We start from the raw sequence: 20,274 nt of genomic DNA on the forward strand, positions 1-20,274 counted from the left end.
TTTAATAAAGTATAATACGAAATATTCATGGGTACTTTCTTTAGTAGTTTATAATTTCGCGGATATCAATATTAGTGACTAACCGATCGATATTAGCATCAACAATATAAAAAAAATCGCCCTTTTTCTATTCGTGGTCTCACAGCATCTACCAAAACAACGAAATAATCTAAACATGTTATACAGTAGTTCAAAATAAAACATACTTCAGAGTACAGGGACGTAATAAATCACACAAAAATAAATATAAAAAACACTTTGATTTAATCACAACAGATGAACACAATCATAAACATAACAAAACAACACCTTCTAAACAGATGTTAACAACAGTAGATGATATCACCTGATGTAATTACATCAGCGAGATCATTCAATTTGGAGATTTCAAAATTCACATTAATGCCAATATTATTATTTGTTTGCTGTATGATGGGTCCCTGTATCGTCCGGGACCTTGTTCCATGGCTGTTCTGTCCCTTTACCAAATATTAGATAGGTGATAAGTCCTATCAAATACAGCCCCATAGATATGTAGTAAACAATCTCCCATCTGGCTATTGTCTCCTGGCAACATAATGTTAATTAATCAATTAAAGTAATTCACTAAATAAACAATACATAGCAATGAATGTCAATATACGTTCTCTAAACCAACTTATTTTCGCAGTGACCCGATTTCGCGTTTTCATGGATAACGATTTTTTTTCACGGCGATTTCATTTCGCGATTTAGGGACATTTTGCTTTACTTTACATATGAATAGAATATTTCGCGGCGAGTAATTTTCACGATATTTTTTGCTCGCGAAATACGCGACATATAATCGCACGCAAAAAATAGATTGGTTTACAGTACTTATTCATCTCACTTTAATTTATTTTGCTTTAAAATACCCAAAAATAGAACCAGGTACTCCGAAAGTTAGCTAAGTTTCAGTTACAGTAAATCCCGAAATTTTAAACTCGCAAATTTAGACTAAGGTTAGGGCATCGGCCATGGTATAAACGAAAAAACTATGAAAGCATTTAAAATGAAACACTCTCGTCACTATGAGTTAAATTATTGATCACCACATTCGAAACGCAAATATTATGAATGAAAATGCCCAATAATATATAGTATACAAAGATACATATTCCAAGAATTCTAGGTAAGTTCAAGAACGGACTTTTGACTAATATTGATATTGAATTAAGATAAGATTAAGATTAAAGGTTTACATATTTGAATGCATTGAACAACAATGAATTGAAATAGTATAAGTAAAAAAACTCTTCGTTATACTGTACTATTGATATAAAACACATTTAAAGATGCTCCACCGCCGACAAAGCATAATTGTTATCCATCATTTGAATAATAATTGGTGTTAAATCGTGTATATATATGTCTAATTAACACACAAAGTAATATAAAATAATTTATTTTGCTTTTGGTGCATGCCGAATCAGTACTTCATTCCATACAGGATATAGTGCCACGGTATTTTTTCGGGATTCAATTAATTATTTTTCATATTTTTAACTTGAAGTAAAATTAGAAGCTCAAACTTTTCAATGGTGGTAATGGTGCAAAGTAAATAACTTTTGTAACTGAAGAAAAATACTAAATCGTCTGCTCCTGTTTTTGATAGTGAAAAAATACCATTTGTCAGCGGTTGAGCATCTTTAAGCCAACAAACCTGATTATTTGTAATAAGGCCAACAACATAGGGGGCGATAATCCCTGGCGTGTTACCAAAGAAATTAGAGATTCCAGAAAGTGTGCCTGTAAACAGAGGGTAATAAGTTTTGATATCGACCTTTGTAAAACCTCGCTTATCAGACACATTGTACGTTTGTCATTTATACGTCTATTACCCTATTCTGCATTCTCGATACTCCAGGTGTTACTATATATATCACTCTTGTAATATCTACCCCTGGACGATGTCATAGCAAAACTGAAGACTCTGTAAGCGACAACAGATGAAGCAGGTACTTTGGTTGCTTGATGAACATACATAAAAAGAATAGTACAAAGTGATTGATTGCATGTATTTGAAGTCGGGCGTCGTTCTCTGTAATTTTCAGAGGAAGTATATGGAGGCACGTGATAGCCAGTTTGTCTCCTGAACTGCCTTCAGTTTTGCTCTGAAATATTCCAGTAGTTGATATAACGACAGTGATAGCACCGCTGGAGTATCTACATATTCTTAATATAAGTTAATAAAGTAACAAAATAGCACTTTATTTTACTTCTTAGAAATGAAAATTGCAATTTAACGTTATTGTTTATAAGTTCGCCAAGATGTGACTCGATTTAATTTTTAAATTTTGAAAAAAACCTTTTGAAACAAATGCTTAAGCATCATATCTTGCTTCATTTTTACAGAGATCTGAAACAGTACATAGTGACTCTTTCATGCATTACCAGCATAGTTGTGACCAATATCGTAAATGTTGGCTCCAAGTCCTGTCCAGGACACTCCCAGCATTCCATTCCCTACGACAATGAGCACCACCACCACTGCGTGGTTACATCCAGCCAGCGTGATAAACGGAAGTAGTGCCGCGGCTACTGACAGACCTGTTAGTTAACAAACACGCTTTAAAAATCGCTTATCTTCCATCCTCGATACTTCTAGAGTTGCTTTCAATATCGTCATATCCACCTATGAACTATGTTTTAGAAAAAAATAACTTTATTATAATAAGAGAAAATTAGAACATCTAATGAGAAACTCTCCCTTGCCGAGTGGTATTGACCGACATCCTCGATACTCAAGGGGTTCCGATCACTTACGACCGCTACACCCCTGGACTATCTCATAATGAAATTGAAGGTAGCTCAGCGGAAAACATTTGACCCATCACCGGCTAGCAAATATTTCCTTTGAAGACTGCAGAGAGAGCGACGCCTAACATCAAAGCAACACAGCCAACCATAATGTACGTCAAAGGACTAAATTACCTGTTCTATTCTGTTGCCTTCAGTTTTAGTATGAGATAGTCAAGGGGTGTAGAGATCGTAAGTGATCGGAACCCCTGGAATATCGAGGATGATTGACCAGCGATTGCAATATTAATTTGATCTAAAGGTTATTTCAAAAGGATTTCTTGAAATTGTTATCAAAATGCTATACATAAAGGCTATGTAATATGATATCAACATTAACATAAAATACATTTTGATTACAGAACAATCTCTTTATTCCTATCAGAGACCATATTTTTGTTTTATAAATAATGTGTTTATGCCACAAAGCCTCCTTGTGGGTAAGCAATTATATCACGTGATCCTAATAACCAATAATATTTGACAATATTATGACGGCCAAGGTTGACTGCAGAACAATTTCATTATTCCAATCAAAGACTATGGATTATTTATAAGAGATATGTTTATTTCCTAGACACTATTGTCACAAAGCCTGTTTATGAGTAACCGACGAGAATACGTTATTATATCAAGTGACGTTCTAATTACCAATGATAATTGACAATTTTCTGACGGCCAAGGTTGACAGGTATCCTCTCTGACGCATGAAGTCTGACGCCCAACTAGTGATGAGGCCCAGTATCAGGTGGATGAGGTCGGGAAGGGCAACTAGAAGACCATCCTGTGATACACGGAAACATTGCAAAAAAAATAAATAAAAAATGTACATAACGTGAATATTTTTTTTATTTATTATGTTAGCTTTTAAGTCAGTAGTGTGACAAAGTATGCGCAGTGCATCCGGATTTTTTTTCCCTGAAAAAGCTAAATGTAGTTTTATTCTAAAGTGGAACATGGGACCAAAAAAGGAATCGATGGACAGAAAATCAAATATTAAATACAACCAGAGAAGTAGACAAGTAAAACAAGTAAAGTCATTTTGGAATTTGTGAGTTAGCTTAGTATCTACGTTTATTCGAGGTACAATCAGTCTATGACTTTAAATAGGAGTAATCATCAGGGTGACGTTATAAAACTATAAATCTTAAAATTGTACCTTTGCGATATCATAGTTCTGTATTTTGTTCATGTAGGTAGGAACTGACGTCAGAGTTACGTAATAGCCCCAAGATGTAGTGAAGTTGAGGACCACTATTGCCCAAAGAGCTGATGACGTCAGTATAGCTTTCCATGGAACCCTGAAATTCTAAAATTTAAAAAAAATCACGCGGTTTTCTCCACACATCAATCGCACGCTTAAATGCGAGTCATCGAAAGTGAATAATTTGCGTAAGTAATATACCTTTTTCGTAATCGATGTAAAATAAATAAAGTTTAATTAAATTAAAGAAAAATGATGGGAAAAGAATTAATAATCTTACAGGTTAATATCTCACGACATTGACCGAGTGATTTAAATTTTTGTTTACGCCCCACAAACGGCTAAGGTCAATATGAACAGCTTCCCTTGTATGCGTGTGGAGAGTAAAGTCATGTTGGAGAGTCTGTGGGTTGTTAGTTGTGTCTCCGTGCGGTAGCGAAAACTCTTGACTTATCCATAGTGCTCACTAAAGCACTGACAAAGAGGCCGAGGAACATGACATATTTAGTAGCATTATACAAACATGGACAAACCAGTCGTCCCACCCTGAATCCTGAGCGCTAAGCAGGACCACAAGCTGACATTGATTTTACAATGATACAATATAAACAAAACTGTAGTTACAATTCTCACATCCTACCTACCAAGCAACTTCAGCAAAGTACATAATCATAAGAATGATTTCATCCGTAATCGTCATGCATAAAAGAAATAAATGGCGTCCTTACTTTTTTAGATCTCATTTCCTGTTTTGATGTTCCAGTTGTACTTTGTATATAATCACGCTCTGCCTTAGATATTGTAGGATGTTTAGCCGGCGTATCATGTACCAAAAACTGCCAGAACACATACCAGATACAGGCCAGCCCTCCTACAAATAAATAGATAGGTATTACTGTATACCAAAAACTGCCAGAACAGATACCAGATACAGCCCAGCCCTCCTACAAATAAATACATAGGTATTACTGTATACCAAAAACTGTCAGAACAGATACAAGATACAGCCCAGTCCTACAAATAAATACATAGGTATTACTGTATACCAAAAACTGCCAGAACAGATACCAGATACAGCCCAGCCCTCCTACAAATAAATACATAGGTATTACTGTATACCAAAAACTGCCAGAAAGGATACAAGATACAGCCCAGTCCTACAAATAAATACATAGGTATTACTGTATACCAAAAACTGCCAGAACAGATACCAGATACAGCCCAGCCCTCCTACAAATAAATAGATAGGTATTACTGTATACCAAAAACTGCCAGAACAGATACCAGATACAGCCCAGCCCTCCTACAAATAAATAGATAGGTATTACTGTATACCAAAAACTGCCAGAACAGATACCAGATACAGCCCAGCCCTCCTACAAATAAATAGATAGGTATTACTGTATACCAAAAACTGCCAGAACAGATACCAGATACAGCCCAGCCCTCCTACAAATAAATACATAGGTATTACTGTATACCAAAAACTGTCAGAACAGATACCAGATACAGCCCAGCCCTCCTACAAATAAATAGATAGGTATTACTGTATACCCTAAAACTGCCAGAACAATAAGAGAATACAGTCCAGCCCTCTTACAAATAAAATAGATAGGTATACTGTGTGGCGGGTCAATCTCGCGACTGATCTATTTTTGCTTTACTCGCTTTTTAACTGAAATCTGCTAATTCAAAACACTAGCTAAATAATTTGCTAGATTATAGCATCATCTTCGTGGGTACCCTATCCTAAATGACACCTCTCACAAGCGAGTATACTCAAAATCAATTGCAAAAAATATTAATAACATCTACACCAATATAAATTGAATATTGCACTAAGAGGAGTCGGTGTATCGCAAAACTAAATTCTCGCAAATATGTTCCGTTTACAAAACCGCCAAAATATCAATATCAGACTACATGTTTAAAAGAATTTAGGTGTATTTCTTGCTAATACAATTTGTTACGTCATCCTATTTTATATAAAGAATATGATAAAATCTTACCAAATATATAGAAGCTTGATGGCCATCCACCCAGAGCTTTTGACGTAGACAAATACCCGACTAGTGGCAGACATACGACATTTCCAAGGTTGCACCCTGTAATTATATATATAAGTGAACAAGGTTTAACTTTTCTTTACATGAATGTAAACAAGGTATTTTTGTGAAGGTGAATTTCTGGTTTTACTGTCCAACGAATTCCCTATGATTTCGCGATTTCTAGCCAAACAATTCTACTGTACCTATGTTCTACATTTTATGACGATAATTCCCCCACCATTTCTTAAATCTCGCGAAATACACGGAATTTAACTACCCGAGAAAACTTATTTGTTTACAGTGCATACTGTGAATGTGGACATTTTCGAGAGTGGCTATTATCGCGATTTTTGTTGGGCCAGGCTTTCATTAAAGCCTGTATGATAACAGGTTACATTCACCTTTGATGGCTTCTTTTAAACTCAAGTTGATCTTTGATACTATTTTCAAATGTTCCAAAGATTCCTAAATCTAAAAATGAACATTATGATATGATATGAATCAACCTAAAAAAATTATAATGTCTTTAGCACGTTGCCTTCCATTATTTTTGCATTCTACTTGATCATTTGTGTCTGATTCCTGTTTCATTTGACTTCAAACATCAATATCATTGTTATTCTTATTTCGCTACAAAATGTCTTCTTTTTCAGAAGCAATCTGTATGAATATAAATTTGTTTTAAACTTTTTATGGTAACTTCCTATCAAAATGTAGGACTTTATATTTTTTAACACTATTTCGTCCATTACATGCCTTATATAATTAGTAATTAATTACTTACCAGCGAATATGAATGTAGGAATTATGGTTCTTTCCATTTCGGGGGCCCAGTGTCCAAGCATTGTGGCTAAAGATGGGAACGTCAAACCCTTATAGGAAGCAAATCATTTGTTTACAATTATCTTCATGAATATGCGCGGTTAATGATATATTTATACATGTAGATACTGAGTGTAGATATTATACAAAACATATGAATAGCACAAATTATCATCAAAATATAATTTAATTGAAATTCAAAAAGATAATGCACACCTGTCATAATTTTTGGTAATACCAGAATCTCTATCTATATTTATGGAGGCCTTGAATCAATAGACCCAATACGGAATAACTTTGAATTTTAAGCGGAAAGAAACAGCATAATTAATTGTTTAGCGAATTAGATGCTCGATCAATGAAAATTAAAAATTAGAAAATTTAAGGGCTGGTTGATGCATACAGTAAAGGTATAGATATACATGTATGAGCATTTTCTTGAAATGTCTTATGATGATAGATGATACAACGAAATTGTTGAAATTTACGCTATTCATCCTTTGCTCAAAATGGCAGAAATTATAGTTCAATCTAATGCTTAAAGATGCTCCACCGCCGACAGAGCATAAATGATATTCATCATTTGAACAATATTTGGTAATTAATCGTGTATATATGTCTAATTAGCATAAAAAATAATATAACATAATTCATTTTGCCTTTGGTGCATGCACAATCAGTACTTCATTCCATATAGGATATAGTGCCACGGATTTTTTTCGGGATGCAATTAATTATTTTCAAATTTTTAACTTGAAGTATAATTAGAAGCTCGAACTTTTAATGGTGGTAATGGTGTAAAGTAAGTAACTTTTGTAACTGAATACAAATACTAAATCGTCTACTCCTGTTTTTGATAGTGAAAAAATACCATTTGTCAGCGGTGGAGCATCTTTAAATGAAATTCCCCAAAACCAGTCAAAATGGTAGAAATTATATTCCTTCGTCCTAGTTATGTTACCCCTGCTAGTCCCTCCACCACTCTGGTGATGATAAGGGGGACAACTCCGAGTTTGGTAATCAAGGGTGTGAGAATAGTAAGAACCCCTGGGATGAGGACGCTGAGACCAAACAGCTGTTTCCCGCCAATTTTCCCTGCTAGCCAACCCCCGGGTATCTGGGTGGCGACGTATCCGTAGAAAAAGGCACTCAAGATAAAACCCTGTTCTGCCTCGTCCCAGTCAAACTCTACAGCCTGTAAAAAGAACAAGGGACAATGTAGAAAATAACAGAATCATATCCTCCATATACCAGTGGTTGCTATCCCCATGTCATAGCAAACAGGAGGTATTTAAGGAGAGAAAAAACTGACCACTATTCAGTCTCATCTTTTACAGCTCTGATAGCAATGAAAGTAAGCCCTGGACATCGCCAAAGAACCTGGACATCGCTAATGAAAGTAAGCCCTGGACACCACCAATGAAAGTAAGCCCTGGACATCGCCAATGAAAGTAAGCCCCGGACATCGCTAATGCATACTGTTAACCAACTTTCTTTCATGGCTACTAACTTTCGCGATTTCCAGTGTCATTGATGGAAATTCCAATCAGTACCAATGATGTAGATGTTAAAGCGCCGAGATCAACTTTCGTAAATTTACCCTCATTGCGAAATTCGCGAAAGTTAATCGCACGAGAAAGAAAGTTGGTTTTCAGTAACCAGGGCACTCAGCAAAGTATTGCCACCATTTTATCGATAGGATCTTAAATGTTTTTTCATTTCATATGAAATTTTAGGGAAAGAATTTTTAATTAAATGAAATTTCTATTTTTGCAAGACTTAGCGAAATCACTGAATATCAGGCAGTGGGTGGTAAAACAATACTATTATCATGCGTTACAGTGTCATGCATGTGTATCAATGGCGTCACAACGCACGCAAAAGTGGAAAAAGTGCGAGAAAAAAGTTAGAACGCAACTAACGTAAGTGGAATGTTATAATCATGCCGTATTAACCGATAAAATAGAGAGTATAGAAAGGGGATTAATCAGCCGAAAGGCTAATTCTCGTCAAACAGTAAATGATGAAATATTTCAAAGTTTACGCATTTTATATTAAAAATATTTATACGAAAAAAGTTAAGATCTCACCTGTTTGATTGGCTTTGTTTGATTAATTACAGGGCATCCCATGTCTGTGGATAGATTAGAGTCTTTCCGAACGTCTGTGTGGTTTGCCATGGCAACCATGGCCACGCTGAGATTGAATCGCATGGCGTAAGCATTAAAACACCCAAAGAATGCCAGCAGGGCGAGGGTATGGCGGGCTCCGTAACCTAGCAACGAGAAAATATACTTGAAAACAAATGCGCTGATATCTATGGGTAGGGATCCTGGTCCCAAGATCACGAAGCAGACTTATGTCTAAAACAGTCTTAGTTTAGACTTAGCCAATCACAAATGACGTTATAAAACGTTATGTCATATTTGATTGTCTTAAAATTGTAAGTCTAAGACCCTTTCTTTCATAACCCCGAAGCCTGGGTCAGTTCAATAAAACGTAATATAATTATATCTGCCGCTAACAACTGTGTTACCGCATTACACATACAGTCTTTGAGTATTTTTATGTCAATGAATATTTTCCAAATTTTTTTATGAATATCCGTGGTTAGCTTAAGACGAAGTACCACAATACGTATAAAACAAAATGTGATGTATCCATTCCTAGTTCCAATGCAATCACAAAACCAACGATATTTTTTGTCCTCATAACGACAATTTCATATTAAACATTACTAAAGCTTTTGGTGACAAAATAACGAATATCCAAAACATCAAATGGCAATATGATATTGTGTAAAGATGACCCACCGCCGACAGAGCATAAATGATATTCATCATTTGAACAATAATGGTGTTTAATCATGTATATATATGTCTAATTAACACACAAAATAATATAAATAATTCATTTTGCCTTTGTTGCATGGGCAATCAGTACTTCATTCCATGTAGGATATAGTGTCACGGAATTTTTTCGGGATGCAATTAATTATTTTTTATATTTTCAGCTTAAAAGAAAAATGGAAGTTCAAACATTTTAATGGTGATAATGTTGTAAAGTTAATAACTTTTGTAACTGAAGAAAAATACTAAGTCGTCTACTCCTCTTTTTGATAGTGAAAAAATTAACGATTTGTCAGTGGTGGAGCATCTTTAAGATTTGTTGCATTTAAAAAGGAATCATTTCATTTCCACGATCATTATCCTACTTTTTTGTTATTCCCATTCATTTACGCTGGACTATCAAAACAAAGAAAATAATATATGTTTATTTTGTAATCAACCCCTATTTATTTAATTTCCATTCAAAAGTATTGCAGTGTTAAGATGTACAAGTCAATGTCACAGCGACTAGACAGTTCGTAAGCTAAGACATTACCTCAATATGACACATTATTCATTATAAGCATACATTATTCAATACTTTACCGCAAGGGCAGACAACTGGTTAATGTGCAAAGACGGAATACACAAGCTATCTTGCGCAATATTTATCAATGGAAGTAACATCTATATATTGCCAATACATAATAAAAAAAACCATGTAAAAATATTATATCCCTTTCAAGGATTGATAATATAAGACACTTTCATACGTGGATATGAAGGATGGGATATTCTACCCGAGGATCACAAAATGTTGTAAAACCCGAGGCTTGACGAGGAGGTTTGCCGAGGGTTTTACAATATTTTGTAATCCCGAGGGTAGAATATCCCAATCCTTCATATCCACGTATGAAAGAGTATTTTTCTTTTTTCGCCCTTTTGAAATAAAATCGAAAAAAAATCGCGACTGCAAGTCAAATTTCCATACTTTGCATGATATTTTCAACGCAAATTCCGTTGTATCAGTATCTTTTAAAGTAAATCCACTTCGAAAACAGTGAGTAGCCATGCAATACAACCTCAGGTGACATAAGTGTATTGCCCTAGACCAGCCAGTATTACACGTGTAGGTATTAGAGAAATAACCGTATCACCTGAAAACAGGTTGATATCTGTTTTATTATATGATATTTACATGTTTAAATTTTGTAATCTTACTCTAGATAATGATGAAGGTAACTATTTCTGTCCTAAATCTACGTGACCGATTTTACTGATAACACTAAGCAGTCAATATTTTATCTTGTAGCATTGTCAGCATAACCTTTCATGTGTTTTCGTGTAAACAATCATAACTTTGACTATATTTATACATGTCCTTTTTAAAATAAATAAGTAATAATAAAAAAATAATACTCTTTTACGAGTGCATGCGTTAAAAATATGCAATAAAACACACTTGCAAAAACGCTATGGATAATGAGTAATTGTTCGAATAATGAGTAGTTGTTGAGTAAATATGTGTTGAAAATACCAACCTTTATGGGTAGGAACTTTGTTTCGAGACACCAAACTGCCTTCCTGTTCCGATGCCCCATATTGTAGGAGTTTCCTCGTTTCGTCGTCCGAATTTACCGACATTTTCTCTCATTATTTTACCGTCCACACCATCACCTGACTTGAAGCTGCTGACAAATTGCACGTGATCGAAACAAATTCTTCATCCGCTGTAATATTGTTGATCCTAGTTATCTCATCACTCGTGTTTATTTGATCAATCAGATATGGATACATTATACATGTATACGTAATAAGTTTGTGTTCCGATGCCATGAATTTAGACACTGTGGTTTCCGAGGGTAAACCTACACTGCAAACTCTGATGTTTACGGAGAAAATGATGACCATCGAATTTTTTATTTGATTGGATGTTTGAAGATGACCCACCACCGACAGAACAAAAACGATACCCATTGTTATAAAAATTGCTGATGTATAATCGTGTTTTATGTGTGTTATTAACACAAAAAATGCATAGGAAATAATTTATTTTTGCTTTTGGTACATGCACAATCAGTACTTCATTCCAAATAGGACATAGTGCCGTGGATGTTTTCGTGTCGCAATTGATTATTTTTAATATTCTTATTCTTAAATTAAAGTACGAAGTTCAAAATTTTCAATGGTGGTAATGGTGTTAAGTTAGTATCTTTTGTAACTGAAGAAAAAACATTTATCGTCTGGTTCTGTTTTTGATAGAGAAAAAATACCATTCGTCAGCGGTGGAGCATATTAAATGACAAGTAAGTATTGTTAAAGCTACTGTAAAGTACGGTTAAAACGAACTCACCTACAGCAAACCATATACAGCAAACATCATTTTTCTTCATCTTCAAGTTTTTTTATCCGTTGTAAAACGTTTTAAAATGTCAAACGAACTATGTTTCTTGCGAAGTGAATTTCTCGGGAGCCATATATTCGTTATAATCGTACAGTTTGCATATGAAAATACAGTACAGAAATTTTGTTAATTTAAGTACATAAAGCGTCAAAGTGGTGACTACTCTCTTATATACTTCTCTGAATATAAAAGATATATTTCATAATCGAACTAAACATCACTTTACTCTATTGTTGGGCCGCGGTGGCCGAGTGGTTAAGATGTCCCGATATATTACCACAAGCCCTCCACCTCTGGGATGCGGGTTCGAATCCCATGTGGGGCAGTTGCCAGGTACTGACCGCTGACCGGTGGTTTTTCTCCGGGTACTCCGGCTTTCCTCCACCAACAAACCTGGCACGTCCTTACATGACCCTGGCTGTTAATAGGACGTAAAACTAAACAAACCAAACCAAAACTCTATTGTTGCTAATAATTGGGAGAATTTTAGTTGCACTAAATTCGCGGATTCATCCAAATTCGCGAAATTTAATACATCGTGAAATTGATCGAAATAATGTTTTTTACATATCAGTTTGTCGGGTGAATGCTACTTTTAAAAGTTACAAAACAGATTCGCAAAAATAAGCCCACACGAATAAGTTTACGAATAGTAAATCACGAAATTTTACTCCCGTGGAATTTAACAAATTTTGAAGTAGTCCACCGTACCAAAGCAAGAAATGTGAAAAAAACTTTATCGTCATGATACATAGAGATGATAACTCTCGTAGAAGTTAAATAATTTGTAGTTATCTCCCTTTAATAACTTTGACGACTAAAATGGATCCAATGTTTTGTAATGGTCACGTTTTATGCTTGATGACTGTTTATGGCGATTCATCCTCGCGATAAAGACTAAATGGTTCTCCTGTTCTTGAGTTCAAAGGATTATGGCGGAGATTGAATTTCGCATTTTCTTCGCAAAATATGGAAAATTTTACAAAACATGGCTCAATCTGAAAATTATTTATCTAAACATATTTTTCTTGCCTAGAAAATGTATTTTTCTTGCCTACATATACATTAGAATGTTTTAAATGAAAATTAAACAAATGGCGCTCTAGATTACATAATGATTCATTTCAATATGGAATTTGAGGGAATTAATAACTGCATTAGAAAAAATTATTTCCACACATTTCTATAGAAAAAACAAGTAATCTATGTAGGACTTTGATAAAAATAACGATTTAATACGTAAACATTGATAACACCTTGTCTGTCTGCTAATATAGCGAAGCTTAATCCACACGAATAAAAATAACTACACAGTACTATATAAATGTTGCCAGAATTGTATCTTTAATGAAAAAGAAATTTAACGTAATATATATATAGCAGCTTTCCACTAAACGGACCAACTTTTGGCCTAACTTAGGCACAACAAAGCGATTTAGTCCAAAAGTTAGTCCCAACTAAGCTTAGTCCCTGACTTAGGCCGCTTGGCGAAAGGGGTCCTGGTGCTTGCAATCTTAGCATTTAATCAAAAGTAAGTAAAAAGAGTCACCTTCTTAGTTAAATCGGACATTGGGAAGGGAGATAATGACGGAAAGTTCAAGGCTGCAGACTCCTGGCCATTAAATACAGCTGTGTCGTTTGCTTAATCCAAACTGTGTCATCAGTGACCTTATGTAAATCTACTTAAGCTCGACACCATCAGACTTATAGATCTCTTTATAATGATATAGTAGTCAGACTTGGGGGTTTTGTACATCGTCAGGAAAGGTTATGGATTTCTCAGTTTTCTCTTTGAATAAGCCGCTATTAATACTAGATAGGGTAATATCATCGAATAAGTTTGGGAGTGATTTACCGATAATCAATCAATCTAGGAAATTGATACCCAAATAATAATAATCAATTCAGAATAATTTCCTACATTTGAAAGCACAGGCCAAATTTTCGAACCTATTATTGACCAGAAATTGAACCCAAATGATAATTATCAATTCAGAATAATTTCTTACATTTGAAAGCACGTGCCAAATTTTCTAACCTTATATTGACCAGAAATTGACTTGTCTACAAATTGGCCACAAGTTCTAGTTAAAAACCTGTTAAGGAAGCTGAAATTGACCTGAAACGAGCAAAAATGTCAATTCAGATTAAAAACTAACCTGAAAATCACCTGAAATTGACCTGAATCTCACATGAAAATTTGCTCAGATCAAAATCTGGTCAAGTTCATGTGAAATTCTGATCAATTTCAGGTTAGAGTTTTAAACCCAAGATGGACCTCAAGCTACATTGTATATTCTGGTCTATTTTAGATGATTTAATGTCAAGATTTTTTTAAATAAAACTCAGGTTAGGAAATATCATCTATATACTCCCTAGGTAAAAAAATTGCACACCTCGGAAACGGTACGTATATCAGATTTCTGATTTTGAAGGTTATTAGACTGAGATGGGTTTGCTACGAGGGAATTTAATAGTAAGTCTGATGCATCTGTCATCGTTGGTAACCGCAGTTAGAATAAATATAAACTACTGCATCACGTGGTCTTACAAAAATAATAGACACGGTTATATTGTGTACAGTGATAGATTTCCTTAGACATTTCTCAAAACTTAGATAAATCCTTTTTATCAAGTTGAACAAATCGAATCATTCAAATGATTCTAGAAAATTAAAAACATTATAACTTATATCTGTCCGAATCATATATTCGACTAAAACTAATAGTCTATAACCGATTTCCTCTTTGAATACACTGCACACGGACATTTGTAAACTAAAAAGACAATCTGACAGCGTGTCTAAGCAATAATAATGGAATCTTTATTAAAACCAAACTGCTTGCGCTTGTGAACTACACTGTACAATGGTGATCAGTTGGTGTAGTGAATTAGCCACTCGCATTTCACCTAGCCGCTTGGGGTTCGATCCCGGAACGGGCATGAAACGGTCAGGGGTCACATACCAGACCATGTGGGTTTTCTCCGGGCACTCCGGCTTCTTCTCATTCTACGACCCCTCGCAAGCTTACATGCGGGCCATCGAAAATGATTCATTTAAGATGATATAATAGTAAAATGTTTAGAAGTTTAGAAATTTATAATATATTATATTAAATTATAGCTAATTTGACATGATTTATAATATAGTGACAAATGTGATATAAGGCTAACAACATATAATTCAGACTTAGTATGAAAGTGATGTGCTACGTACAAATAAATGAAAAGGAGTCGTAATATAAAAATGAATTGTATTGTGTCGTATGTGTATAAAATTTATTACATTCATTTACAAGTGCAAAATCGTGACATGTTATGATAAAAATACACAATATCTTTAACATTTAAAATATATATTAATATCGACTTCAATGATTCTATATACACCTCTTATGGTTTGGCAACTAAAAATTGGAAAAAAATATGTTGTTAAGTGGTAACAAAAAAGCTAACAATGCTAAAAATGTATTAGTCAAGAATGAACGAGCTCTTATCATTAAGTATCCATTTTCATACTTTTCTCAATTGTCATACGACTGACAAAATGACCAGACGTACAAATTGCAAATCATATAAATTTCCCATATCGTCTTAATTTCTTTTGTATTACCGTAATGTCAGTTATATTTGCGGAAAATTGAATTCGAATAAGTCGTGAAAAACTTATCGGCGAAAAATAAGCATTAAAGCATAAAATCACAATCTCTTAAAACCGAATCCTTAAAATGGACTGTTGTTGTCGTTTAAAGCTGACCTGTGCAAATTAACAGCTGCATGGTATGACATTTCAGACTCCAATGTCTCGAAACAAAAGTGCATACTTAAATCAACACTTGTGATTTTCTCCTTTTATGACTTATGTGAAAAGATTGACTCAGTTTTTGACTTAAGTTTATTTTGTGAAATTGGAGCCTGTTTTAACTATCCAAACATAACACAATAGATCCATGAACATTATCGTGTTCTGATAAACATATCACCTGATGAGGTATTGACTTTCAAAAGCCAGAGAGAAATATTGAAATTAAATTACTGTTAATTTGAACGCAAATATATGAATAAATGTAAAGTTTTGAACAATTCAGAGCTTCCAGTAGTACACACAGCAAACGCGAAATAAGGTGAAAAAATGACTGTTTGACAATAATTTATTTTACTTTAAAATACCGTACAGTCGATTATTTTCGCTGGGATTATATTTGCTATGACCGCAAAAATTTGTTCCGTGAAATAATGAAAAATGGTTGAACGTTAACTTACCTTTAATCCATATCGCGAAAATCTAAAATCACTAAATTTTGATTTTCTCGTTTTTTAAATCCAATGGCGAAGATTTTGGTGCTCGAAAATAACGGCTATACGGTACTGCTTTATTTCAATGGTACTGCCTGTAATCATTCGTCAAGTTTAAAATGACAGGAAAATAAAATTCATATAATAACATTTAGATACAATAGAAATGCATGGGAGCAAGACGTGTGCTTTTGAAATACTCAATGGAAATTGGTTTTGCAAGGTCATCGATTCCCTGAAATCAAACAAGTGTGCGTTTTGAACTGAACATATAACAGAGAGAGTATTGACATGCTTTTCCAATCATTGAGAAATAGAATTTACAAAGGTAAAAAAATAAACATTATTTTAGTTTGTATGTAAATTATCATGGGGAATCATACAGAAAATCATTTGTGCATAAATAATGTTAGGTAAGAAAACGCTTGATATCTATACATCATTTTTAAAATGCATATATTAAATGTAAACATATTTGAATTTTCTTAACAAACTCGATAACAATAAATTCACAACGTGAGGGAGGATTTCGTCATATAACATATATACTGCCTTTGCCTATTACATAGTTACCTCCCTTGCGGGTAGGTATCCATTGTGACGTCATTATTTTGAGAGCGAAATTAACGTCGTTTTCTCTGCAAATTATGACGTTACGCTCTTAAAAAGCATGAAATCACAATCAATACCTACTCACAAGGGCAGATAACTCAGTAATATGTAAATACAGAATTATTTAAACATGTAAAGGAAAAGTCTAGATGTTATTCCTAAATCACCTTATTGCTATTTTAAAGCTTTGTAACCTACTATACAAATGCTGATAAAAAGGACTCTATGGAAACATTACGATCTCCGATAGTTTTTACGTTGTAAAAAGTACATATTACTGAAACTCATTCATTCACAAGACATTTTAGAAATATATTATGAAAGCGAAATTATTTCGCTTTTTCCAAATTTCTGCGAACATATTTACGCTAGTTTTTTTTTAAAGTGATAAAAAGTGTATGTTATTGAATCTCATTCATATAGACGTTTTACAAAGATAATACTATAAAAGTGGAATTATTCGCGACCTGCTAATTTTCGTTTCTTCTGCTTACAATAAGCATTACAATATATCTACGCAAGGACGTATCAGCAAGTGCAATTATTGACATTGAAACAAGAAAAACTTTGATTCACATAGCGTAAATTATCACTCAGCCAGCAGTTTAAAAACTGGCTTAGCGAAAATATCCGCACGCGAAAATTTCAACAGCATTTGCGATATGTACAGGGTCCTTAGTAGTCAGACCTAATTACAATTTAAATGTCCCGTTTTGTTCTCATTGCTGTATTTGTCCAGTTTCTACAGTTTCCATAGACTATCAATTGTGTTGCTGCGCATGCACAGGAACTGACGTCATGAACCGGAAATGGATATTTGGGGGTCACACCAAGAGGTCAGATGAGGTCACAAGCATCAGGGATCGGAATGCAGATCCTTTATTAGATCTGGAACGTAATTAATTCACATTTATATAAATCATAAAAATAAGTTTCAAATAAAAAGAAGTATCCATGAAAGGTATATCACACAACAACAAAACTCAACTATATCTGTATTTATTTTGAAAGAACACAAGGACATGAATATTTGTATCCAACCAATATAGTGCAAGCAAACTTCATGTCCAATTCATGAACATATCCTTGGATTACAATACGCTGTCCTATAATTGTCATATAATGTAAATAATATAGACAGCATATACCGATAAACATGTATGTTATTGAAATCACATACCAAGATCAGGTTTGATTCTTTTGTAAAAGCATCATATAATGCAGTGAATAGTGTTATAAAAAAGAAAAAGTCCAATGTTTATCAAATTGTTACCGATAAAAACATCAAAAATGAATTTTTCCAATGATATACCACAGGGAATCTCTTATTATCTCTCAACTTATCATCCGGAAACTAAAAAAAAATCTATTTTTAGTAACAGTAGTTGATCTTTTGACACCAAATTCAATCCCAACCTGTATTCCGTCATATGATACCATTGTGTGAAGTTTGATCAAAATCCGTTGATATAAAGGAGGGGACTAATAAAGCTACCTTTAAGTTAATTATATAACTTACCACAATTTTCACTGTATCAAATTTATCCCGAAATTCAATGTATCATGATCTACCGCGATATCCAATATATATTAACCTACAACGATATTCAATGTATCTTAATTTACCGCAATATTCAATGCATCTTAGCTTACCACGATATTCAACGTACCCTAATTTATTACGATATTCCATGTATCCTTACATATCACGATATTCAATGTATCCCTAACTTACCACTATATTAAATGCATCTTAACTTACCACGATATTCAATGTATCCTCTACTGTCTTTTTTAGCAAAACGAATAATTTCCTCCACCTCGTCGGGCGCCATTTTGTCGCCCATCGTTGTGAGATACCGTCGGAAATCCTTGACTGGGATTTTGCCAGTGCCAAGCTTGTCTAGGACCTTGAAGGCTCCTAAAACATCCTCCTCCTCCTCTTCTGTTCTGTGACATATTCCACCATGGCGGGACACATATTTCTCTACATCGGCGTAGGTAATTCGGCCGCTGGCTGTGATAAAAAAGATTCCAATGAATTTTGTTCTGTTGTAGTGTATAGTTTCTAACTCTTGTTGACTTATTGGTATTGTTTGAGATTTATATGTAATGTATTTATATAGTAGCATATCCACCCCTGGAACATGTCATTTTAATGCGACGGGTGGAAACAACAACAACATCATCATCATTACCATCATCATCGTCCAACACCATCATCTCACAAATTATCATCATCATCATACCATCATCGAAGAATATCCAACCTGCATTGGGTATCTTTCATTAGTAGCTGTCCCTCATTTCTACATAACATTCCTATATCAATAATTAAAGATGCTCCACCGCTGACAAAAGGTATTTTTCTCTATCAAATACAGGATCAGGCGATTTAGTATTTTTCTTCGGTTAAAAAAGTTACTTACTTTACACCATTACCACCGTTGAAAAGTTTACGTTTCTCATTTCACTCTTTTTTATAAAAATATCAAAAATAATTTTTTGCATCACGAAAAAATTCCGTGGCACTATATATCTTATATGAAATGACATTTTGTATTATTTTTTCTGTTAATTAGACATATATACACGATTAAACACCAATTATAGTTCAAATGATGAGTATCGTTTATGGTCCGTCGGCGGTGGAGTATCTTTAAGGACCGCTGTTTGATCCAACCACACAAAACCACAGACACCTAATACCTGACCCCACCCTAACATCAATTACTAATAGAATAAAACTATTGGTTTTAATCAACTACTTTGATAACGAAAACTAGACCTCAAAAGTGCATAATGCTTCAAGAAAGAAAACAGCAACCAGTTAAAGTTGATGATAGTTTTCATTTTCTACATCAGCAAGCAGCTTATTTCGAATATTGTAATGCAAGCAATTAATCAGAATAACATTGATATTTATTTAACTCTTATTTTGTAATGCAATGAATTAAAGTTTCAGTGGTAATTTTAGATACTAGAGAAAAAACTTATTTGTCATTCACCACATTTTTTTCTCTCAGAGTTAAATTCAAACGTTTAAAGGAAACCTACCGCTGACATCAAGTTCTTGTCTTGCCTCTTCGAGATCTCGCTCGGATGGATTCCAGCCCAGACAACGTAACATAGGTCCTAGGTCTCGTGCAGATATCTTACCCTTCCGTGAGGTTTTGAACATTCCAAAGGCCTGCCGCAGGTCTGAAATTCATTTTTTCATTCATATCAATGAAAAATGAT

General features: G+C 34.2%; 1 protein-coding gene and 1 pseudogene across 1 annotated transcript; both read right to left on the minus strand.

Moving 5' to 3' along the window:
• Positions 1-245: 245 nt before the first annotated feature.
• Positions 246-11,993, minus strand: LOC138309461 (sialin-like). Its single transcript, XM_069250662.1, has 11 exons — positions 11,264-11,993; positions 8,985-9,169; positions 7,856-8,089; positions 6,857-6,944; positions 6,034-6,129; positions 4,753-4,895; positions 3,980-4,129; positions 3,472-3,604; positions 2,416-2,571; positions 1,685-1,770; positions 246-567 (listed from the first exon to the last, which is right to left on the minus strand). The coding sequence occupies exons 1-11, from the start codon at positions 11,364-11,366 to the stop codon at positions 415-417; spliced, it is 1,527 nt and encodes a 508-aa protein (XP_069106763.1). The 5' UTR covers positions 11,367-11,993; the 3' UTR covers positions 246-414.
• Positions 11,994-17,782: 5,789 nt separating this feature from the next.
• LOC138308604 (calmodulin-like) overlaps positions 17,783-20,274 on the minus strand; it is a 22,358-nt pseudogene continuing 19,866 nt past the window's right edge.

This window comes from Argopecten irradians, chromosome 15, assembly GCF_041381155.1.
Source record: "Argopecten irradians isolate NY chromosome 15, Ai_NY, whole genome shotgun sequence".
In the NCBI taxonomy this organism is placed as follows: domain Eukaryota; kingdom Metazoa; phylum Mollusca; class Bivalvia; order Pectinida; family Pectinidae; genus Argopecten; species Argopecten irradians.